The sequence below is a fragment of the Rhinopithecus roxellana genome, chromosome 6 (assembly GCF_007565055.1).
Source record: "Rhinopithecus roxellana isolate Shanxi Qingling chromosome 6, ASM756505v1, whole genome shotgun sequence".
Taxonomy (NCBI): Eukaryota; Metazoa; Chordata; class Mammalia; order Primates; family Cercopithecidae; genus Rhinopithecus; species Rhinopithecus roxellana.
Window position 1 is genome coordinate 112,782,094 of NC_044554.1, and position 26,226 is coordinate 112,808,319.

At 39.4% G+C, this 26,226-nt stretch overlaps 1 protein-coding gene across 4 annotated transcripts in view; it reads right to left on the reverse strand.

The window, feature by feature from the left end:
• The window catches only part of PAXIP1 (PAX interacting protein 1), a 60,236-nt gene that overhangs the window by 31,709 nt on the left and 2,301 nt on the right, over positions 1-26,226 (reverse strand). For 2 of the 4 annotated variants that reach the window (XM_030932496.1, XM_030932495.1), the window contains exons 2-6: positions 23,852-23,986; positions 18,270-18,313; positions 15,617-15,680; positions 7,785-7,898; positions 12-647 (exon numbers count right to left, since the gene is read on the reverse strand). In XM_030932496.1, coding sequence (XP_030788356.1) covers positions 12-647; positions 7,785-7,898; positions 15,617-15,680; positions 18,270-18,313; positions 23,852-23,986 — 993 coding nt within the window. Of the gene's footprint in view, positions 1-11; positions 648-7,784; positions 7,899-10,573; positions 10,737-15,616; positions 15,681-18,269; positions 18,314-23,851; positions 23,987-26,226 lie in introns of all 4 variants that reach the window. The other 2 variants (XM_030932498.1, XM_030932497.1) reach the window with 2 other exon arrangements.

The following is a 26,226-nucleotide window of genomic DNA, read 5'->3' on the forward strand; positions in this document are numbered from 1 at the left end:
GAGTGACTTACATGTGCTACATTTGATGGCCGGTTGATCTGCTGAATGTCAGCATTATTAGTAATATTCCTCAGTGTCCGTACAGCTGGGCTCCAGGTAGCTAACACTTCTGATCTTTCAGAACTTGGGAGGTTTTGTCCAGCAGCGATTAAATTACCCCGGACCTCAGGGGGCAAAATGTTACCTGGAACGGGTGGGACGTTGGCACACAAGTTAATTAACCCAGGCTCCTTTCCCTGAGGCAGCCTGCGTTTTGCTGCAGTTAACTGTGGGACTTCGGCTGGGGTCCAGTTTAAATTTCTCTCTTGTTTTTCCGGTGATGAATCTGAAGAGTCATCAAACATTAATTCCCCTTTAGATTTTTCAGTGTTGGATTTGGGTGAAAACTGCTGGTCACCTGAAGGAGACCCTTCTTGAGAGCTGGCAGGGCTTGACTTCTCATCTGTACTACCCTCATTCTGAGAATCTTGTTCCTCATTTTCTACTTCCTCCTCCTCTTCCTCTTCCTCTTCTTCCTCTTCATAAATAATCAAACGAGGATGATAAAATGCTTCGTCCTTTTTGGTTTTCTCTGATACGCAATCCAGAACCCAGTCAGGAGTCACAATTTTAATACTTGCTCGCTTTAAAGCACATTCGTATTTCTCCTATGAGGAAAGCAGAAACACACACACACAAAACAAAGCTGTAAATTTTATCACATTTCCTACATTATGCATTTTAGAAAAAACTCAGGAGAGGAACGCAATTGAAATGTTGAGCAACTATTATTACAGTTTTATACATAAGGAAAGTTTGATCTTTAAGACAGAGGACATGAGGCAAAAGTTAAAAGGAACCATACAGCAGTGACCGTAGGAAGGTATCATGCCTGCAACAGGAGTCTTAAAAGACTTGGCTTAAAATTAACTTTTTAAAATGATATTTTAAGTACAAAAGTAGAGCTAGTAATCCTATGGAAAATTAGGAAGTGAATAATTGCTACCTAAGTTTTTATTGATTGATAATATTTAGAAGCTTGCTTTTCCATGACAGTAAAGTAACGGCATGGCAGAGTGCCACCAATGCATCATGTACACTCATGGAGTGTGGCTGACTTGCTGACTTGCACAGGAGAGCTCTATTCAAGATCTAGTATTTATGGAGCTCACCCTATATGCCAAGCAGCACTAAGGGATGGAGACACAAAGGATGCAACAAGTCTCTGACCTGACAAGGCTCACAATTTGGTTCTAAAGAGAAATTAAATACGGAATGCAAATACAATATAAAACCAGTGCTGAATCATGCGGTGACAGATTGGAAGGGGATCTCATCAACATAAGCTGGAGGACACGAGGAAAGCCCCATTGAAAGGTGAGCTTTGGCTGGGGCACAAATGATGACAATTTGCACAGTTAGAACGAAAGCAGAAAATACAGCCCAATGGAAAAGACGTGTCCGGAGTAGTATGTACGGCGAGTTTACGGAGGCCTCTACCGTGGTAAAGCAGAATGTGGAAGGCACAAGGGAAGGAATAACAAAGAAAGAGGAGATAAATTAAAAATGTTAAGTAAGAGTAATACGACAATAAAGTAACTTTAAAATAAGAGTTTGTAAAACTGGCTGTGCTTCTAAAAGCCTAACATATAACAGCAATTCTCTAGCAAACACATAATCAGGGCCCTCAACTCAACTCCATGTCCTGCTGTGGAGCCCCAAGACGGCACTTGCAATTTCTGGGTAGAAGAAGAGTCACACGCAATAGGGATATGGGGCAGCAGCACAGGGAGGACAGCTGTCAGTCATTCAGTCCTGGCGGCAAATGCCAGGCATTGTCCATCTGGGAGATGCAGATCCTTGCAAACAGTGAGCTCTGCACATGGCTCAGTGACTTAACTTGTGTTTGTGAGGTTGTTCTTTCTTAAACCTTTTTAAAATACAAGAAAAACCTAGTCATGGGAGACACCCATGAATAAGAAGCTAAGCAAAGGAAAATGAATGTAATCATAATCACGCTGACTAGAGAGGACCACGATTAACATTTTTAGGGTATAGGTTAAATTATTTGTTATAAATATATATATACCTATATTAAAAGGACAAAGGGAAAAAACACATAGTCATAGTAAACAAATACTTTATAATGCTCCTTTTTCACTTTAATATATTGTGAACAACCTCCTCCTATGAAAATATGTATACTTTTATGTTTTTGTTTTTAACTTTTTTATGTACATTTTCAAACACAGACCAAATAAGAGACTAGCAGAATAAATCCCTTGTATCTGTCACCCAGCTTCAATAACTGGCAACCTTTCACAAATCTTGCTTCTCCTGGACTTTGTTTATGGATCTCAAATTGATAAAGACTTTCTAAATCACCATAATTATCATAGCAGCACAATGAACTATGATTCACCTCATCCTCAGGCCCTATTCAGATCTCCCCAGTAGTCTCAAAGGCTTTGAGTTTCCTCTTCAGTTGCACAGCTGTATAACTTAGTTCATCCCCCAGTGTTAGCCACGTAGTTGTTTCCAGCGTTTCACTACTATGAAAAACTGGAGTTATATTTTATGACTTATTCCTAGGTTTTGGTGGAGGTTTGAAAAGAAATACAGATATAAGGCTTCATATCTATAACTACACTTCCCTTCCCAAAAAGGCTATAGCAATCACACTTCCAACAGCTATGTAAGAGTACATCAATTTACCTATACCCTTGATAATAAAATGTTTTATTCTTTATCCTAAAAATCATGCTGTTCTTAAATATTTAAAAGCATAAAATGTTATATAAATCTCTCCAGATGATACATTTCTACTAGAGATTTTCAATTTCTGGACTACCCATCCCAGAAAAACCTGAGTTATTTTAGGAAAATATGAAGTCCAGGTACACAGCAAAATATTTACAAACCAATTAATACAAAAATATCATCTGTTTGAATAACATATGACTATATGTAATATGGTTTACATATTATTTTTCCAAGTTAAAAAGATATTTGTTGAAATAATAAAATACAAAAAAAAGTTATTTTTAATTCTGTTTTAGCAAATACCAAAAAACAAAACTATCGCCATGAAGAGGAGTCACTGAAAAATTTGGATATGAAAAAGATAATTTCACATTTAAAAAGCTGGGATCCAGTAGGCTCTTGAGTTCCTAGTTTGTATAGAATGCTGGCATTTCACATTTCAGAAATAACTTGACTATTTCCTATGGAAATCTAAGTAAAACATTTAGGTAAACAGTCTTACTATATTTCACTCAAGTTTTTTCTTGCTTTTCACAAGATAGGTAGTTTTTAATCACTGTTTAAACAAAGACGACTTAAGAGGAAAGCAATGTTTAGATGCCGTTGCCTGACCCAGTTTATCAACTAAATTATTCTAAATTTTGTATCCTCAAAACTTCTAATTCACGAAGTGCCAAGGGCCTCAAGGGCCAACCATGCCCCTCTCCCCAACCGTGTCCCCTCTCCCAACCATGCCCTCTCCCCAACAGCTAATAACCATGCCCTGCTTCTGTTGGTTTTAAGTTATAAATTCTTTCATTCTTTTCCATCTGAAATTTTTAAACTTCAAGAGTATAAAAGGTAGTTTTATTATGCCATTTGCACAAGCTTTTGCTATGTGCTCATTAAAAAAAATAAAAACAAACATTTACCTTAAAAAGAAATGTTATTTTTGTGTAGCACTCATAAAACTTATAAATTAAAAGAAACTATTTAAATTCACCACTATTAGGTTTACAAATCTATATCTGAATAGATTATAAAATACAATAATTTAAAGGAATGATAAAAATTCAGTCTTTTTAAAGGGATTTAATTTTTCAAATATTTGTGGTTATTGAGTTACATAATCCACAAACATAACATAATCATGAATCAAGAACATAATGGCTAATTATAATTAACATTAACTTAAAACCATTTTGGTTTTATAAACAGACTATGCCGGAATATATGGCTCCTTCAGTTCATTTTATAGACTGGTGCTTCTTAGCCTTCAAGGGGTGAATTAGAAAGAACCAGGGAAGAGGTGAGGTGAGGCAGGGAATACCACGCCATAGAAGGGTGCAAGGCCTACCAGGATCCAACAGGAATGAAACACTACTGCCTTAAAGACAACAGACAGACATGAATACGAAGTCCAACTGTCACTTTCTGATCCTGTGATCTTGGCTGAAAGTAAGCCTGACACTAAAGAAGAGCTGTTACCACTCCCTGAAGTTTTGGAAATTTGTGAGAGCCTATGTTATTTGTCACAAAAGCTGGCTGGAAGGAAATGGTTGAGGCAATGCTAATTCCTAGAATGATTGGCCGGGCGCGGTGGCTCAAGCCTGTAATCCCAGCACTTTGGGAGGCCGAGACGGGCGGATAACAGGGTCAGGAGATCGAGACCCTCCTGGCTAACACGGTGAAACCCCGTCTCTACTAAAAATACAAAAAATTAGCCGGGTGAGGTGGCGGCGCCTGTAGTCCCAGCTACTCGGGAGGCTGAGGCAGGAGAATGGCGTCAACCCGGGAGGTGGAGCTTGCAGTGAGCTGAGATCCGGCCACTGCACTCCAGCCTGGGCGACAGAGCGAGACTCCGTCTCAAAAAAAAAAAAAAAAAAAAAAAAAAAGAATGATCAAGACAATGCTGCTTAGTCGAGGAATTATCCTGCAAACATTCTGGTAATGTACCATCAGTCATATTAAAAAATATCTGGAGGTAATGCACTTAATTTTCAAAAAAAAAAAAAAATCAAAGGAATTATTTCTAGCTTATTCAAAAATTTACTGCAAGTTGGTCAATGTTTTTTTTTCATTGAATTTCATTGGAAAATGTCACTAAGTGCAATGATCACTTATACCCTTTATGTCATCATTACAACAGATATACAACATTAATCTTTTTTTGCAGCTGCCATATTCATGATTGTAATATATAAAAATATATGCTCATATATGTAAGTTATACATTTACAAATACCGTTGTTTTTTTTTTTTTTTTTTGAAGCAGGGTCTCACTCTGTTGCCCAGGCTGGAGTGCAATGATGCAATCACAGCTCACTGCAGCCTCAACCTCCCAGGCTCAAGCAATCCTTCCGTCCCCAGCTTCCCAAGTAGCTAGGACTATAGGTGTGAGTCACCACGTCCAGCTAATTTTTTATTTTTTGTAAAGATGGGGTCTCACTTTGTTGCCCAGGCTGATCTCAAACTTTTGGGCTCAAGAGACCTCCCACCTTGGCCTCCCAAAGTGCTGGGATTTATAGGCATGAGCCACCACTTCCGGACCATGTAATATCTTACTACTTCATTGTCTTCTAGGGTAGTTATACTTGAGCATTAAAAAATTCTGGTTGTTTTTCATTATTAATTGCTCTCTTTCTCTTTCTTTACATTTGGGCATTATGATTTCTTAAAAATTAAGGGCTGGGCGCAGTGCTCACTCCTGTAATCCCAGCAATTTGAGAGGTCGAGGTGGGCAGATCACTTGAGGTCAGGAGTTCAAGACCAGACTGGCCAACATTTGGTCTCTACCAAAAATACAAAAATTGGTCAGGTGTGGTGGCGCGTGCCTGTAATCCCAGCTACTTGGGAAGCTGACGCAGGAGAATTGTGTGAACCCAGGAGATGGAGGATGCAGTGAGTTGAGATCGCACCAGTGCACCCCAGCCTGGGCGACAGAGTGAGACTCTGCCTCAGGAAAAAAAAATTACTTAAGAACAGTAATGTGTACAGAACGGGGTTAGAGAAAGGAATGGTGGGTGTCTGTGTTTCAGTTTCCTCAAGGGGACAGCAGGACTTCCTTCACTGCATGCCGCAAGCAGCACGGTACTGGCAATTAGTAAGTGCTCACTAATGGCTGCGTATTAGTGTTATTTTTATTACTGGCAAACACAAAATCTGCTTTTAACAAATATTTACCGTTGCAGAAGAAACACAGTAAGCATTAAAATAGCAGTTCATTTTTCCCTATGTTGAATTAGTTCATATAAAACTGGGAAATTAAAACTGGAAAAGCAAAAAAAGACTTATCTTTTCCAGTCCATAAATGAAATCAAGAATGAAGAACAAATATATTACATAAGACAATATTATAATTCCACTATTGACTTAGATAAGATAATCTCTATATGCATAATACATTATACATAATATCATGTTTAGTATCAACTTTTAAAATATATGGAGTATTTGCTTTATCTAAATATAATTATAGTAGCATATTTGTTGTCTTACTCACAAGCATGTTTTAGCCAAAGAAAATGATTCCTTTTAAGTGCCTCTTTGTTGGGATAAATAAAACTCAATTAAAGTATTTATATATAGACCTTATGACTTAGATTTGTTTTTCCTTCCAAGTAAAAATTTTAAAAGATTCCATTTTTAGCTATACACGTACAAATTAGTCTAAAGTCAATAAATACTTTAAAATACATACTATATCCTAAAGCCCAAAGAGTTACTAAGGATTTATCATCAAAATATTTTGGAAGGGGGAAAAACCCTAAATTAAGGCACTAAAATTAAAACGTCAAATCACAATTCAAAACAGCTTTGACAAACCCACTCTGTTCACATAGTGGCTCTTAAATTATAATCCTAACTCAGTTAAAAAAGTTAAAGGTTTCATTACCCCTTCAAATTTTTAACTATGTAAAAATCAAATAAATTTTTGCTATAAATCAACATTAATGTAAAAAGAACCCACTATTTTAACCAAAGTATACTGTTTATCACTTAAATTGTCATGGAAAATACGTTTTTTATTTAAATTTTAGGAGTCACATCATAAATTTTATATAATGCTTTCTATAGAACAGTGGTTCTGAAACTTTAGTTAGTATGCATCAGAATCACCCACCAGAGGACTTGATCACACACTGACTGTTCGGCTCATTTGATTAGGTCTGGGAAGAGGCTGGACAGACTTCATTTCTTTGTGTTTTTTGAGACAGAATCTCACTCGGTCACCCAGACTGGAGTGCAGTGGTGTGATCTCGGCTCACTGCAACTTCCACCTCCTGGGTTCAAGTGATTATCCTGTCTCAGCCTCCTGAGTAGCTGGGATTACAAGCACATGCCACCACGCCTGGCTAATTTTTGTATTTTTAGTAGAGATGGGATTTCTTCATGTTGGTTAGGCTGGTCTCGAACTCCTGACCTCAACTGATCCATCCACCTTGGCATCCCAAAGTGCTGGGATTACAGGCGTGAGCCACTGCGCCTGGCCAACAGGCTGCATTTCTAACAAGGACCCAAGGAGGGCAGATGCTGCTGATCCAGGAACTCTACTTACGGAAACAAAATCCGTACAGCCACACCACTGCTCAAGGATGAGAGCCCTATGCTTATCAAGACAAAAGTCATTTTCATATATTCCAGATTATGAAGAAGAAAATATATCAAAAATTTCACTAAACGCATGTTTATAATTATACCTGGTATGAGGTTTAAAAAAAAAAAACGGTGAGGGGAACTAAAAATACATTTTTTTTTACAAATAAAAATGAACCAAAGTTTTACTGGATTTGAAAGGAAATTCTTCAGATTAATAACATTTTCCTATTTTCTACATAAAATGAAGCCAAATTTCATAGTATTTAGAAGTTATATTTGGCTTACAATTTACAATCATCTCACATCTTTTGTGGAATGAAGCTGGATAAAATAATATAAACCAATATAATCAGCTTTTGTAAATGAAATATAATAATTAATTAAAAAGAAGCTCAAAAAAGACATGTGATTACTAGAAATTCTTAAATGACATAGAAAAAGAAAGTGGCACAAGAAATGCTTACCCCCTTTGGCTCTGGAACAATCAAATGCGTGCATTTCTTATTGAGGGTCAGCTGGCAGTCCCCCCCATAGAACGTAACCAAAGCCCACAGGGCACTTCTGTCTTCAGATGACACCTGATGGGAAGTCAGAAAGAAGGCTTTTACCATACATTTCAATCTGTGCATGGCTATATTTTCACTTTAGTAATATACTGCAACAATTCTGTTTCTCCCTTAATAAAATTAACCTAAGAATATCTGTAGAAAAAATACAGAAGCTCTTAGCTATCTGCTTATTATAACAAAAACTTCACTCCTATCATACTAGTTTTACATATATAATTACTTATTTTTGCGTTGTCACCAAATGAATTTAAAAATATTTATATCCACATTCCAAAAAGCAGAATGGAGGATTATTTCAGTCTATAACAAAAACAGTCAGGGGGAAAAAAGCAGGAAGAACTAGTACACCATTCCAGCTTCCATTTGTGTCACTTTTGAAAATGTTTAAATACAACAGCAATATCAAAATCGTATTTTAGGAATGCCTTTATGCTAATGGATAACAAATACTAATTATGAAATGAATAAAATAAAAATAAAGATAAAAGTATGGTGGCTTATAAGTTCAGGGGAAAATGTAAATACTACTTAACAAAGGAAAGAAAGAAGGCAAGCATAAAAGGAATAATTCTTATGCTTGCTCAGTGATGAAGTAACGACTCCAGATACAATGGCTTATGCGGTCAAACAGGCTTTCACTGTAAGAATAGAAACAGCTACCATTTATTGCCTGCCTACTATGTGCCAGGAACTGTGCCAAGTGCTTTATCTATACAGCTAACCCTTCCAACCGCCATGTGAAACAGGAATCATTCGCCCCATTTTAAGGATAAGGAAACACACTAAATTACACCTAATAATTGGAAAAGCTGGCTTTTAAAACCCAGGTCTGTCTACACCCAGGTCTAACTCCAGACTGGACTTTCCACTGTTCTATAGTGCTTCTCTAAGGGCAGTTACTGCTGGGAAAGTCAAAACAATTTCTAAGAAAATGAAATTTTAGAGTCTGAAAAGCAAAAGAACATTTAAGAAAAATAAAACTATAAGCATTAATTCTAAGAGAATCATTTAACCAAGTAACTTTTTTCTGGATAAATTTATCGTAAGTTGAGGATTATAGCTGTTGAAGAATCCTGAACTTTGTCTCAAGTTAATGTTTTAAAAGTACTGATAATAGTGTATTAATCTCTTTTTAACTGCCAGTATGCAGCTTGCTAATAATCTAGCATTCTTCATCTACTCTCATCAATTTTACAAACATTTCTAGAAATTATTTTGTATTACACACTACTCTATAACTAGTAACAAGAACATGTTAGCTTTCTAAAAATCACTTTTCAAATCATTATTTTATATCTTGTTAATTTAGTAAGTCAACGTCACATTTCAGAAGACTGGACCAGGTTATTTTTATTAGAGGCTTTCACAAAAACATTTATATCCTACAGCATTTGGAGAGTTGAGATTTAATTATATGATAATACAGATTAATCCAAGGAGTCATTATATAATCTTTATTAAAAATGAAATTAAAAACAATCTAGATATACCTTTAATACCAAGATTTGCCTATATGTTCAGTTAAGTATTATTTTATTTTACTGACTGCAGTAAATCTAGTCCTATACCCTATTTGGCCTGTGTCACAGGCGTAGACCTCAACAGGGTGCAGTAGATTGCTGTGGAAAGAACATCAGCTAGGGAGGAATGGAGGAGACCTGGAATTAATACGATGCCTCCAATAACTCGCTTATGTCAACTTGGAAAACTTCCATGACCCAGATTCTTCACTGATGCACGTTTGGATTAAATGACTTTGAACATCCACACCAGCTCATTTAATGAATCTCCATCAGCATAATTAAGAATGCTCTTTCCACACCAAAATGTTAACAATAGTTACTTAGTGACAGGATTATGGGGACATTTTTATTTTCATTTTTATACTTTTCTGTATTTTCCAAATTTTCAAAAGCATTAATTTTATAATTGGGGAAAAGTGCTTTTCTTTTTAAAAAACCATCTTTCCAAAATACCAATGTTATCATGTTGGCTAATAATGTCTCCTCAGTGCTGTAAGGCTAAAATCCAAAGGCTCCCCTGTGGTGTCCAGGCCCTTCCTGTCTGGCTGGCTCCTAACCACCTCCTCCTGCCCATGCACTGCCCCCACGTGCACCTGCCGTCCTCACCACGTTCCGCTTTCCTGTGCCCCGCCGTGCCCACCCTCTGACCTCCTCTAAGACTCGGCTCAGGTGGCATTACCACTGTACTCCCACAGCAAGCTGGACAGAAATCTAAATACTTCTCACACTCTACAACTATCTGCTTGCTTATCTGTCCTCCCAACTATACTCCAAAGCAACCAGGAGCAGAGGACGAGAATTTCAAGTCTGTGCCCCCAGGAATAAAAGCTTTTGTTTAAACCAATCAGGAACACTCTCCCTTTTCCTTCTTCAGGCCTCACCACCCCCAATAAGACACTCCTTGATTCTAGCTTACAGGATTTTCTCCTTGTCCAGTCTTGATTATGAACTCTAACACTCCTTATTAAAGAGTGTTACATGATGTCCTCAACTTCTCTGAGATCTTTCACAGTACCTAGAACAGTGCAAGGCACATGGGTAGGCAGTCAAGAAATACTGTTGTTGAGATACAGAATGGAACGGACTTTTTAGGCTTCTAGATTTAAATCATGACCTGGCCAGGCTCTCCATTACACTCTTGACCTATTCCCCAAAACCTACCCAGCACATTACAACAGAGGCCTCAGCCTGCATCAATACCGGGTCAGAAGAAGGCAGATGATCTCTGTGCTTCCCAACTTCTGCTGGACAAGCTCCCTTCCCTACCTCTCCCTGGGAGAGCTCTGGAAGACTCCAACAAAGAGCTCCAGCTTGTATCAACACCCTGACGGGGAAAAGACAGAAGGTCACTGAGAACCACCAAGAAACAGTCCTTTCGTAAAGCTGGGGTCCTGCCTGGCATGTGCATGTGAGCGTGTGTGCGCATGGGTGTTCCAGTGTGCAGAAAAGGTGCAGATCCCTCTGACAGTCTCCAATCAGTGAGGACTAACCACTGCGAGCACTCCCTCCTGTTTCTGTACCTGGGGCCCACTTTCATTTTTGCATATGTTGCAACATACCGTATTTGCCCAAGGTCTGACCCTCATAGACAGTATGTTTACTGAGAGAGAAATCGCATCTTAATTAATTTGTACCCCTTTGCATTGCTCCTGTCACAAAGGAGGTACCCATCAAGGATTTGTTGGATCAAAGTCCCTTAGCTGCACACTGTACATATGTTTGTTAATATATCTTAAAACCAAAATAACATTTTTTAGCAACCACAAAATATTAGTGCTCCCAAAGCACTTTTCTTAAACTACAATTTCCAGGGTTTCTTCATAGAAGTGACTATTAAAGTCTTCCCCATCCCTATTTGAACAATCTTTCTCAACTTAAAAGAAATGCTTTTATTTTACCCCATGACACACTGGGGATTCCAGTTCCTTATGTTAAGTGATGAACTGCGGGAAGTAAAGCAAGTGGCCCACAAAGATCACGCTAATTCTGGATTCTAATTTTTCTTATCCACTGAATTTGCTAAAAGGATATAAAATACTGTCACAGATCTTGCTAACAAATTAAACTTTTGGCCACCATTGACCCAGCCACTCCCCTTGGTAAGTTTAGCACCAAGGTAAAATTCGACTTTTCATCTGACAGTGGGTGAGTAGGGCCTCTGCCCAGTTTGTCACCAGCAGAGCCCCTTCCCAGACCACACAATCGAATGACACTATTCCACTGCAAAGAATCAAGATATTCACGTTCTCTGAGCAGTTTGCTCACCCAGTTGTTTCTTTATGGATATCCATCCTCCTGTTCCCACAGGGACTACACTGGTGACTTCTCAGCTGAGAACTCAAGATCTACTTAGACCCCTCAGCCTGTGTGATGCTCACTGAGCCAGGTGATACTCCCGTATCACTTTCTATCATCCTTTTCCTCCGCTTCCTGGGTCACAGAATAGGACCTATGTACACACACACCTATGTACAACTATCTTCTACCAATTTATGCTCTAAATCTTTACCTGGGTTGTTGTTATTTCCCAGCAATGAAAATAAAAATGATTAAATCTGACTTTATCTTGGCTTCTAAAAATAATATCCTACTCCTCCAGTATCATCTGTTTTCAAACTCCTTCTTTTTTTCTCCCCAAATCTCTCTACCAATGCGTGCTATCCAAGGCTCTACTCCCAGTTATCTGTTCCTCTCTCTATCATGCTCTGTGGGAATTTCCTTCATGCCACAGGATCTCCAAGTTCCTACACTTCCATATCTTATCAACAGCCCAAAGTGTGTTTCAAACCAGTGTTACCATCTCCCCTTGCCAATCAGGATCCTCCCTATTTCCCAGCTCCATCAGCGATGCTGCCACTCTCCTGGTGCTCCCCAACTGAAACAATGACATAATCTTTGGCATCCACCATGGGATCTGGCGCAGGGAGGTATACAGTGAGCGCTGGCTTCTCACTCTTTGCACCACAGCATCCCACGTCCCCAATACCTGCCGAGTCCCATCTGTTGCTAAGTCCCATGTTGTATCTGCTACCCTGAATCCAATCTCCATTTGTCAAAACTCCAGCCTCTGTCCTGCCCTGCAAGTCATCCTCAGAGCTCCTGGATCAGTTTTACCTGCAATGACCACAAGTGATTCTAATTTTGTTTGCTTTTTGTCTCCCAAATTTTCTGAGGAAAGTATTTGTAACCCAAAATCAAATAACGAGGAAAAAAGGGTGATGAAGCATCCTGCTATCTACTTTAGCCAGCTCAAACTCATATACCTTGTTTTCCCATCGTCTCTATCCATCTACCCGCCTGACCATTTTTTCTTCTACATGCAAATGCACACCCTTGGCTGACACCAGTCTCCTCTTACCTAGCGTCTGTGTACTCCTGACTTCTCCTTCCACCTTGCTCTACGCAGAATGCCCTCCTCCCTTCCCATTTCCTCCAATTCTGTCCATTCTTTCAGGGCCACTCAAACCTTACATCCTCTCTATCAAGGCTTCCCTCGCCTGACAATCCAGACTGATGCCATCCTTCCTAAGCTCATACAGTCATACTGTGCCCCCCGAGTGGTCATGTATGTATCCTGTATGTATGTCTATACTATACCTAATTTATTACATGTATTATATAACAATCCATTACAAATATAAACTCTGATAAACATAACTATCAGTTCTTTGGAAGACTAATAATATTCTCTGGTGCTAAACTCATAGTTAATATTTAACAATATCTAATTACCTCATTTGAAACCCTATAATCATCTTATACTCACATACTTTTGATTTTCTTATTTATTTCACCAAATCAAGTCTTCAAAATCCCATGTCACTGTGACCTTCATCTCTGAAAAATGCCCATAGGACTCCCTGTCCCTGTCCCAAACTCAGCATGGCCCTTCGTCCTCTCTCCCTTTCTCATTCAATTGGAATCATTTCTGGATAGTCGGCTCTGAGTCTCTGAAACCCAGAAATCCAACCGATGCAAATAAAATTAAATGAAAAATTCACATTTTAGCCAAAGTACATTGTGTTTATACATAAGTAGTAATGTTTTCATTTTTAAAACTTTTCTGATACGTTGATTGTAAATTTGGAACATACAGAGAAGTAGAGGAAAACAATAAAAATTACATGTAACCACAGCACCCAGCATTTAAAAGGTTTTCTCATTTTAGCCAACTTTAAAGATCATTCATGTAAACATACACTTATAACAGATATGAAAAAACATTGCAAAATATAAATACCAACAAAATTCCTGTTAAAGAGAAAAAAAATAAGCCAACTTTGCTACTTGAAGGATCTCCATCAAATTAATGTCACAAAAACAAAAACAGGATTTTAGAGAACTTCCAGAATATAAAAGACACAAACAAAAACACAGTAACCACAGATAAATTTACCTATTACTTGGACAGAGGAGGGATCAAGTCAGAAAGAAGGCTTCAGACAGGTGATATTCTTTGTATTAACTGTTGAGTCTGGCCAACCTAACAATGCTAAACCAAATACTACCCAGCTCCATAATCCTCTATCACAAAGGCATAAGGAAAAACAAGATTATAACCAAATTTCTTTCCATCTCACCTAATAACTTGAATGTGCCCTTTTCTCAAAGGTGTGCATAGAGAAAGATGACTAAATACTTTCTCAAAAGTATCACGTATGAGCACCAAAATGACAGCCTGGGATGAGGACTGTCAGGTCAAACGAGATGGGACATCCTACAGGGCACTTTTACCTTCCTAAGGACTACCAATTTTAAACAAATTACTCCACGTAATTCGTAAAACGACTTTAAACAATTTGATTTTTTTCAAAGTTTTTATTATGATTTGAGGTTTTTCTTAGCTGGGAGTTAGAAAAACAAAATACAATAAAAAAATTAAATATTCAGATACTCGGAACTAACCACTGTTAACATTTTGGTTCATTTCAGATAGCTCTCATGTATTTGGTTGGTGTAATACTGTACATACCTAGGCTATGGCCTGCTTTTGTCATTTAAAACGTTTCCCATGTCTTCATATGTTTTCGTAAACAGAATTCAAAAATGGCTAAGCAGCTAGACTACTGTGTAAGTATATACAATAGATTTCTTAAACATTCCCGAATAGTGGATGATCTGATTGTTTCCAATTTTACCATCTTATAAATAATGCTTATCAATAAATGTGAGCACCTTTACGTGTCAGTCTGTCCTTCCTTCTATCGACTTGGGATAAGTTTCTTTTTCTTTCTTTTTTTTTTTTTGAGACGGAGTTTTGCTCTTGTTACCCAGGCTGGAGTGCAACAGTGCAAATTCGGCTCACCACAATCTCCGCCTCAGGTTCAAGTAATTCTCCTGCCTCAGCCTCCCAAGTAGCTGGGATTACAGGTGTGCGCCACCACACCCAGCTAATTTTGTATTTTTAGTACAGATGGCGTTTTGCCACGTTGGCCAGGCTGGTTTCAAACCCCTGACCTCAGGTGATTTACCCGCCTCCGCCTCCCAAAGTGCTGGGATTATAGGCGTGAGCAACCACGCCCGGCCGACTTGGGATAAGTTTCTAAACACAAAAGAAATGCAGGTGAAAATGAAATGAGTATTTTAAGGCTCGACACTGCTCCCCTTTCCTAGGAAGCTGCTATGCTGACTCCCATTCCTGGCAGCAGGAAGCAGGAGTCTGTCCTCAGCATCTCCACCAACACTGAACACACTGTTACAAATTCGATGAGCAAAAACGCTTATCTCATTGCTATTAAAATGTTCATGTCTTTGATTATAAAGTGCATCAAATGTTTTGTTACACTTATTATTAGTAATTCCTCTTTATAGATTCTAAATTCATTTCTCTGCCTTATCTGCTAAGGTCTTTTTTATTCTTATTGATCTGTATGATCCCTTTATTTATTAAGAAAATTCTTTGCCTGTATTTCTAACTGAATTTTCCTTGTCATCTTTTAATTTCATTTTTAATATTTTTTCATATTCAAGTTTTAAATCTTTGTTTTTTTAAAGTATAAAGACCATTTTCACTCATTAAAAACTTTGTATCTTAAAAGCAAGCACAAATATTTAACTAATTTTAAGTGTCATGAGTTCATATTAAATATACAGTCAGTTTAGGAAATAGCTTCTCTAAAACTGGTTAACAGGTCATAAATCCACATACAAAAACTCAGAAGTGTCATATATAAATAACTCAAGACTAACTGTAACCATGCTTACCTGAGAAAGGCAGGCAGTGATTCCAAAAAAAATCTGACATGATTCTGGAGAAAAACCATTTACTCTGTTTTATAGTTATTAAGATTACAATGAAATAAGATTAGTGCAACCTGTACTTCACTAACAGACATTACCCACCCACTCTGTCCCCACTCAGTCCATTTAAGAAAGAGACAGACTTAAGATAGACAAAGAAGAGTAGAGGGCATAGTGGAATAGAGAGCAGTGGGTGGCACAGAAAGAACTGAGTGCTTTTCCGTAAAGTACATTTTGAAATCCAATCTCTCCACTTATATCATAAATCAAATGGGCAAAATACACTCAGACGGGGAAGCCCTTTGATCTCTGATAGCTAGCTAACTATACACACATATAAACACACACATGCATATACACATACACACAAATGGCACAGCAGTTATTTTAAAAGCAAAATTAAAATGTCTTGCTTCTTTTAGAACGAAACGTTGTGACTGCTTCTGTTGCACAGTAGGAAGAATCCTTCATAAGGGCTTGACTGAACTCTAGTTTTATTATCTCTGCTAACTTTGTGAACTTAGGCAAGACAACTGCGAGCTTCAATTTCCCCTTTTTTGAAACAAAAGTTGGAATATATGATTCCAAAGATCCTTCCTATTTCTAAAGCAGATGAAAATTCATTCAAAATGATTAATAAGCACTTACTACACATCACACACTGCAAATTTAACAAGACACAAGGCAGTCATGATCTCTACATGCCTGTAATTCACAGGCTATTCAGAGCAAACAATGACTTTTTTTGAATAATCTGGAGTGTGCAGAATTCAAAATGGGTTAAAGTATTGCTTCTCTTTCCCTATAGGAGAAAAATACACTGATTGAGATAGGTGAATCAAGAAAAATATCAGTTTAAAAATTCGATTCCAAATTTAAATAGAATTTAAAAATTCGATTCCAAAATCATACACAGATGAATCTTATACACATTTGAGACTTCCCTGGCTGCAAAAAAAACTCTGTAGACTGCAGTGATATCTTCAGCCCTATTACCCAAGATCTGTTTCCACCTTCCAACCTGACTAAGCTCACGGATTTTCTACTTCCAAAGACTTTGGGAAATATTAACAAAGGCAAATCTCAGGGCGCACTTTCTACCAGTGAGTCTCCCGGGCTCCCTTGTTTGTTTGTTTTTGAGATGGAGTCTTGCTTTTGTCGCCTAGGCTAGAGCACAGTGGTACAATTTTTGTTCTTACGGATGGGCAAGTAAGAGCTCAAAGAAGATCCCAGTGGCCAGGCGCGGTGGCTCACGCCTGTAATCCCAGCACTTTGGGCGGCCGAGGCGGGCGGACCACAAGGTCTAGAGATTGAGACCATCCTGGCCAACATGGTGAAACCCCGTCTCTACTAAAAATACAAAAACTAGCTGGGCATGGTGGCGTATGCCTGTAGTCTCAGTTACGCAGGAGAATTGCTTGAACCTGGGAGGCAGAGGTTACAGTGAGCCGAGGCCATGCCACAGGACTCCAGCCTGGGCGACAGAGCGAGACTGTCTCAAAAAAAAAAAAAAGAACTCAGCTTCTTAAGGAGTCTTGTATAGAGAATAAATGACGTAGAACAGCAAAACCAGCCTCTTAGCTCTATTCCCAGTCTTTTTCATGTCTTACAAAAGTAATAAATAACAACAAAATAAAAACAGGAACTAATTTCCTCCAACTCTTTAGGCTACGTACAAGAAAATATTAGAACTTCTGAGTTGGAATTGCTAAAGTTCTACACATCCTCCAAGAAGAACTGCTTGTAGAGGAATGTTTTCTCTATTTCGCTATAAATATTTCATGATAAGTTTCCTTCCATCTGCATTGACTCAATGGGTAATAAGTGCGTTCAAGGGAACTGCCTGGCATAGCTGCAAGATAAAATAGAGCACATGACATAATCTCTTGCCAGGTCTAAAATTTTAGCAACTGTATGGTATCAGGTACTTGCAAAAGATGATTTCCACAAGCAAGTTACACTTGAAATAACAGTCCCATGAAGCATCATCCTTTTAGGATGAAAAGGGAGCCACCAGGCCTAGGAGAATAAACAGGAGGCCTGTAGAATGCATCATTTCTGGCTCCTGACACAGTGCCAGGGCAGGGGCACTTCCATTAATGCTCCATGAAGGAACAAGGCAAGCAAGGAAGCTCCCTGAGGGCAGAAATGGTCTTCTTCATCACTCTATTTTCAATACTCAACCCACAACACATGTGCACCGAATCAATAATCCTTCTACCCAATGCAATTAAAAGGATTAACAATGCATGTTATAAATTTTCTTCTCATTTCTCTTCCCCAATTTACTCTTCAAACAATTCAAATAAGACTTAGAATTTTAGAAATATTCCTCATCTAGCTAGCACCACAAAAGCTGAAGAGAACCGGAGCTCCTGCCTCCAGCTCCTGGCCTAGAACTACTTGGCACAGCTAAGCCCCCTTTTAACATGAGTAATGACAAGGATCAGGTACACAAAATTTGGAACAGGATGGAAAATAGTAGGAATATAAGATGTAGACAAAACAATCTATCCTAACGAATGAATCCACTTTTCACTCTGTTAACTATCATTTCTTTCAGTCTTAAACCCAGAGTTCCCCTTTCCCTCCTCCCCCACTAAAAAAAAAAGGATACGGCAGAAGAGCTCCACACTGAACGGACAGAATCACCCACGAAGGCTGAAAAAGAAAAGATTAAATAAAAAAGTATTCTCAATTTACAAGCGGCATGATACTATTTTACTAGTGTTGTTCTTAGTAATTAAAATTCTCTGTTACAACCTATTTTAAAACATCCAGATTACAAGTATGAATATTCAAATAGAAATATTATAGTCAAAGATTAGTTACTAATACCCAAGATGAAAAATCCAATTATAGAATGAAGCACTACCATATTTTTTTAAAAATTATGTATAAACATTTAAGTTCCAGGTTTACACACTTATTACTGCTGCCCCCACGATTAGGGCAGGGGAGCGGCCACCCATCCTGCCTCACCACCGCCGCCACCTCATCCAGGGCACAGTCAGCCCCTCATATGCTCCCTCCTTGAATCCCAAATTCAATCAAGTCTACATTCATGAGGTGTTTGTTTGTTTCAGTGAAGTCAAGGAGATACAATGTTTGTAAGCCATAAAAATTATTTCTAACTCCCTGAAAATCTTTTTTATAAATTCTAAAAACTGAGATTAATTATAAAACAGATTAATTACTGCCTTTCTGGGTAATTTATGTTTTTGAAAAATTATCCTGTTTCTATGTTTAATTTTTATAATTACACAAGTCATTATCCTGATAGCTCTACTTCACAAAATTACTATCTGAAAATGTAGTAATGCCCCCATTACTACATTCTGGAAGGCAGCTGACTTCTAGAAACTTCAGCCAACTGAAACATACATATATACACTCATTACCTACCCATCAATTCATTCATCAAATATTTATTGAGAATCTACTTTACGCAGAAATGGTGCAAGGCGCTGGGGATGTAACAATGAAAAAGAGAAAGGAAGTCTTTGGTCTCTTGCAACTCATATTCCAAGCTAATAATCTTCAAGCCATTTTTGTCATGTACACCTTAAATAAATTTCCGACAATGAAACGCCTCCCTTATCATGTTTTAGATGAAATCTACAAGTTTTCAGCATAACTCTAAATAAGCGCATTTTCTGTGAGAAGAGGAATATTAAACATTTTATAAAATAAAATAAAGATTGGCCACTGTGCCTGGGATAATTATTTCATGATGATTTGACATTTACCAAAGGTTTTAAGTAAGTTATTGGATTAGTTATCTGAAATCTGAAAGAAGGCACTTAATTTTTCTATCTATGTGCCTTATCCAACATATCTTCACATTTTTGATAGTCCTAGAAAAATCCCAGTTATATTTAAAAATGGGCCAGCATCAGGAATCTGTATTGGTCTTGACACTTCTGGATTCAGAACACCTTCATGTGGACCAAGCTCTCCTCTCAACAGCGACACCCAGAAACCCCTCTCTGCTCATGATGCCATGACTGAGCACTAAGGGCAGAGTCCCTAAAACCAATCTTTCCAGTTGTCCTTCCGTCGGCTGTCCGCGAGAATTTTCAGAGCCTGGGGCAATGCACTATAAGATTAGGATGGGTGAAGGTTTGATTCTTCCATGTAAAGTGGGAGGGGCCCCTGTGACCACAGGCGTGTTCTCAGGCAGCTTTAGGAAGGGCCAGTCGGAAATGTTATCTATTACCTTACAACCATCCACGCAGCATACATGCTGAAAATCTCCCTCCAGGGAGCTTGGGTAGGATATCCCAGTTTAAAGACTGCTGGCTATCATAAAGTCCCATCCAGGCAGAGTAGAATCACTGAGGCCCTACTTTAGATAAGTTTAGATAAAATAATGCAAAATTAGGATGTAGGCCACAGTATAAAGCAGAAATGGAGAACTATAAAAGCAAAGTAATAAGGAACTATTTATCCTAAAGGCAAAGAACAATATATAAAAATAAGCCAGTTGAGCGCAGTGGCTCATGCCTATAATCTCAGCACTTTGGGAGGCCAAGGCGGGCCTTGGTGAGAGGTCTGAGACCAGCCTGGCCAACATGGTGAAACACTGTCTCTGCTAAAAATACAAAAATTAGCCAGGCATGGTAGTGTGCGCCCCTAATCCCAGCTACTTGAGAGGCTGAGAGAGGAGAATCGCTTGAACCCCGAGGCAGAGGTTGCAGTGAGTTGAGATCACACCATTGCACTCCAACCTGGGAGATTCTGTCTCAAAAAAAAAAAATTAAATTAAATAAGCCCACTACAAGTCAGCAAAATTAACATTTCCAATGATACCCAAAGGCCACTGAGAAAAATATCTCAATTAAAAAAATAATTTAAAAAGTTTTGGTGCCCAAAGAAAGAAGTTTTAAACATTTATAAGATTCAAGTATGTAAATGATAGATAAACTGCCACTGTGTATAAAGATGCCTTATTTTTAAAATGCATTGTCAAACTTCCTATCAAGGTAAAGGCCAACAGATATGCCTCTAGGGAACCAGGTCTCAGCCTTCAGTCATATGAATTCAGACTCAACTATTAGCAGCAGGATCCAAAATAAGACAGGCCCATAGGTTCAAACTAAGAATATCAGGATCTACTTGAAATATCTTAGAGTGAAGGCAAACTGTTGGATCAGCTCTGAAATACTCTATCACCTTGTAATGTAACACAATAGTCCCTGGACAATACAGGTGCTGCCACAAATTACAAGCAGGCTGGAATGTTACTGGGTACAGATGAAATATGTCTGTCACTCATTTTAAAATACTATAGCCAGAGGGGGAAAAAGTTGGGTTTGAATACAGTAAACTACCTTGGCAAAATGATGATAATCCTAGAAGCTAACTGTTAATTGTACAAGTAATGGGTATTTCTACTTAGCCTTATATACTGACTTTCCCAGGAATATGAATACTGTGTAAAATGAAGGAAGACTGCTTTGTTTAGCTCAGAACTTTGCAGGAATTGATCACCATTCTGAAATGTCACCTCACAGTGGCAACCCCACTGTGGGGTATGAGATCATTCTGCAATTGCAGCAGCTACAGGCAGTGACTCTACATATAGCAAAAGCCATGCCCAAGTGTTTACACATTGAAATATATATTTATTATTTACTTTCCTTTTATTTCGCCTTCACATTTCAGTTTAGGCAACAAATTTCAGTTTATATATACATATTTTAAAGGTTGGCTTACGTATCAATTCATTTCTGGATAATGAGGGGCATGCTACAAAGTATTTATTACAAAAAGGGGGTTTAGGGTCAGGCAGGTTTAAGAACTACCTCTGGTAGTTGGCCTGGCAATAATCACCTAGGCCCCAAGGATGTGTTAGGAAGATTACCCTTTCACATAAAATCTGCATAAGATATGCAAAGTCACTTTAATGAGACAATAGCTCCAGGCTATTGTCTGAGAGAAAGAAAGCTTGTAGGAAAGGGAAGGAAGGGACAGATATTGTTCCTACAGCAGTACAAGGAAGCAAGCCAGGAACAAAAACATGTTCCAAAGAAGAGGGTGCCCCAGCTCAGGACCTCATCCCTGCGGTAAGTCACACAAAGGGGCACTGGGTAAACGAACCAGGAAACCTGCTGATACTCAGTCTCCACAAGGGAGTCTGCACCCACGGCGAGTCTAAGTGGGCCACACTGAACCGGGCCCATTAGTGCGTGGACGTGACCATTACCACCACAAATTCATAGTCATTCTGACTTCTACAGCAGTCTCAAGTATGGTTTATAAACAGCTTGTCTTGAGACAGATCCACTTTCAGATTTATTTCTGAAATTCGAGTTTGTGGCCGGGCGCAGTGGCTCACGCCTGTAATCCCAGCACTTTGGGAGGCTGAGGCAGGCAGATCACTTAAGGTCAGGAGTTCAAGACCAGCCTGGCCAACATGGTGAAACCTCGTCTTTAATAAAAATACAAAAATTAGCCGGGCGTGGTGTCGCACGTCAGTAATCCCAGCTACGCAGGAGGCTGTGTCACGAGAATCACTTTAACAGTGAGCAGTGAACAGAGATCGCACCATGGCACTCCAGACTGGGTGACAGAGTGAGATACCAACAGGGAAGGGGAAGGAAAGGAAAAAGGAAAGGCAAGGCAAGGAAAGGAAAGGAAAAGAAAAGAAACTCGAGTTTGTAAAACTACAAGGCAGTTTCCGACCCTGGGTACTAGGGAGGTCACCACTTCCCAATAGCCAGGCGGCTTCTCTGGCCCCGCAATTTGACTTAATGGCAATCTTTCTATTTTTTTTCCCTTTTCCTTTTTGTTTAAGAGATGGTGTCTCACTGTGTTACCCAGATTGGAGTACGGTAGCTATTCACAGGTGTGATCACAGTGCATGGCAGCCTTGAACTCCTGGCCTCAAACAATCCTTCCACCTCAGCCTCCTAAGTAGCTGGGACTACAGGTGAGTCCCACTGCACCAGGCTGGCAATCTTTCTTAATTCCTAACACTGTTATTGTTAAACCATGGTAACTTTCATACTGATTTCTTTTTAAGGCAAAGCATTTAATAACATGAAAAGGGAAAAAATGGTAGTGGTATAGAACTATTTTAAAACAAATACTTAATAGAGAAGATCTGAAGCAAAATTGAAGCATTGGAATTACAAAATTTAACAAATTTTTAAAACATACATTTTAACAGACGTCAACTAACTTATTAGCTATAACATAATACAGTAGGTGGATAAACAAAATCTGAACAATTCTTCCACCAGCTGAATCCCCCATTTTCTGCAACAAATTACCCATAGGTCAAGCTAGATACATCCCAGATGACCACTGGGTAGACAGTGTGACTAAAGGTCATTGTGACTCTTGTCAGAAAAGAGTTCAACAACATAGTTAACGGGGGACTCTCTTCAGCTAACTGAAAATGAGGACAACTTGCCACAGTGGGGATGGAAAGTAATCCTGTCCTAAGAGTTACCTCCTGACAGGCCTTAGCCTGCTTTTGGAATGAAATACACTCTTACGATAATTCAAACACCCATTTGATTCAAGGCATCAGATCTGTTTCCCATGACAGGTTTCCTTGGCTCAGAAAACTTCCAGGCAGTGGTAACATGGGACGAGTTCTGTAGCAAGCATAAAGGATGACCTAGGATTACTTATGACATACAGAAACCATGCTCTACCTTGCTTTAGCTGAAAGGGCCTGAAGCTAAGGGAAGTTACTCAGATGTTAAAGATGTCCACAGTTATGTGGCAACTTTCCACATAAAACAGGACTTCAGGGCCAGGCATGGTGGTAATGCCTGTAACCCCAGCACTTTGGGAGGCTGAGGCAGGTGGATCACCTGAGGTCAGGAATTCAAGACAAGCCTGGACCAACATGGTGAAACCCTGTCTCTACTAAGAACACAAAAATTAGCCAGGTATGGTGGCAGGCACTTGTAATCCCAGCTACCCGGGAGGCTGAGGCACGAGAATCACTTGAACCCGGAAGGCAGAGGTTGCAGTGAGCCAAGATTGCACCACTGCACTCCAGCCTGGGCAACAGAGCAAGATTCCAGCTCAAAAAAGTAAATAAATAAAAAAATAAAAAATAAAAATAAAATAAAACAGGACTTTAGCAAAGATACTGAAAAGACCTATATTGAAACTTCAAGGTACTGCCTGCAAGATACATGAGGAAAAGATATAAAACAAATTCTATTTACTACTGACCTTTACAACAGGTAAGTCAAAGACTTCCCGAGCTTCTCCCACCTCTGGATTGTCCCCATCCTCTGAGATTATGTGTGAGGCTAGTGCATTGTAGGAAACTTCCTTCGCTTTTCCAGCCTTGAGAAGCTGAATAACCTAAAAAACAAGAAAACCCACACAAATTAAAATGGGCAATACTGTACTGCACTCTTGAATTACAGAAATAATTATTGGGCATAAAGCAATTTTTAATAAAAACACACCATATTCCCCACATAAAAATTAACAGCCTTTTACTCTGAATAATATGCCAATGAAACTTCCGGGGACAATCAAAAGCAGCAAATCATGATTCACCGACCAACTAACGGAGGCTATTGTGACTCAAGTACTGGACATGGTCTGTCCTCAAGACAGATGGGCTGGACAAACCAGGAGACAGCACAATCACTGCTGCGGTGGGGCCACGCACATGGCGCTCCTGAGCTTCCAACTTAAAGGCTGGGGAATGTGGAGTTTCACCACAATTAGGGAAAGATTCTGCAAAAGGAGATATGTGAGCAGAACCCTCGTGATTGTCTGGGTGTCAGGCAAAAATCTATACATCAAGAAAGAGGGAGCAGTGTTGAAGGCACTGAACAGGTGAATACAGAGCAGACCATAAATGGGCTTTCTTACACACCACACAAAAAAGTCTGTGCTTCATTCTGGGGTATATGCAGGGCCACTGAAGGATTTCACACAGGAAAAGTAGCACAGATTTCATACAAAGATGACTGTCCATGTGAAAAGAATGGATTGGGTGGGCTGGCTGGGTTTGGTTGCTGGGTGACTAAAGACAAGAGGCCCGTTAAGAAACAAGTGCAATAAGCCAGGTGAAAGAGGCATCCACTAAAGCGATGTCATGAGGGGCAGAAAGGAGGAAGATGTGAGAGAATCGGCAAGCCTTGGTGTCTGGAAGGGGTATAAGCACAAGAGCAATGTCCATACTGAAATGGTGGTAAGTACCACTCACTGAGGAACACATTAGAAGGCCGGCAGGTGGGGGACGCAAGGACGTGTTTTAGTTTGGGCATGCCATTTTTGAGGGGCCATGTGTAATATCTGGCAAGAGGTATCCAGTTGCAGCTAGGAAAAGATGTGGATCTCCCTGACAGAAAGTCATCAGCATATTACACAGACAGGAGCCACAGCCATGAGCGTGAAGGTGGTCGCAGTGCAGAGTGGCAGGTGAGCTAAAGAGCAGACACAGCAACTGATACTTCAGGGACAGGTAGGAAAGTGCAGTGTCACAGGAGACGAGCATCAGCAGAAGCCAAGGAAGTGAGGGTTAAGGAATGGTCGACGGTCAAGCGCTTCAGAAGAGGTGGGAAGTGTCTGACACTGCACACCAACTGTCAAAGTGACATGGTGCCCACAAAGCTCAAGTGCCACAAGGGCAACACCCTCTTCCAGGTCCCCTCTCTGCAGCAGAGAGCTTTCTTTTTCACTTATTAAACTTTTGCTCCAACCTCGAAAAAAAAAAAAATAAAGTGACCCACAAGCTAGACAACCTTTTCAGAATACTTTACTGACCACTAATAGATATGAACTAGAGAAGAGGCTCAATATTTAATAAGTGAAAAAACAACGGTCGCTGGCCATGGGCCACTTTAACCTTTCTTCCTTCCTTTGACCTCTAAGCATTTTCAGCTTCACTCATTCATTCGACTGGACTTCAGAAAAGACACCCCTCCTTTTCCTATCCTCCAGTCTGTTTCTGATCCTACTGCCTTCTTCATGAGTCTCCCTGTCCATAGCTATGTTCCCTCCACCTGTAAACAGTGAAATTGCCCACATCCTTCCACGCGCTTGTGATGCAACACAGATCCCTCCCCAGCCCTCTCTTCCTCAGGCACCTTCTCTATTTTCTTCTCAGGACAAATTTCCTGAAAAGTCTAACCTTTCTGTTCTCAGTTTCCATTCACTCTTCAACTCCCTGCAATCCAGCCCCTTCCACCAACACTCTACCAAAAACACTTGACTCGGTTTTCACGAACTTTGAGGATGCCAAAACCAATAGCTTCTCCTCAATCTCCACACTACTGAATATCTTAATAGATTTATCTCAAGTCAGTCTGCTCCAGATATAGTCATCATCCTGATGTATCCCAAACGCACAAATGCCTCATTCCTCAGCACATAGCTCCACATGAAAATCTTCCTTCGTGTTCTTAACTTCTGCTTATCTCAAAACCCAAATGAAATGACATTTCAGTGGTGTCTACTCTGCACCCCAGTGGAGAAATCTGCTACACCTTGTACTGTGATGTGTGCTCCCTTCCCCACCAACGAGGGGCGCTCAAGGGCAGGTACCACGCCCTCTTCACCTCTGTATTATACCTGGCACCTAGTCC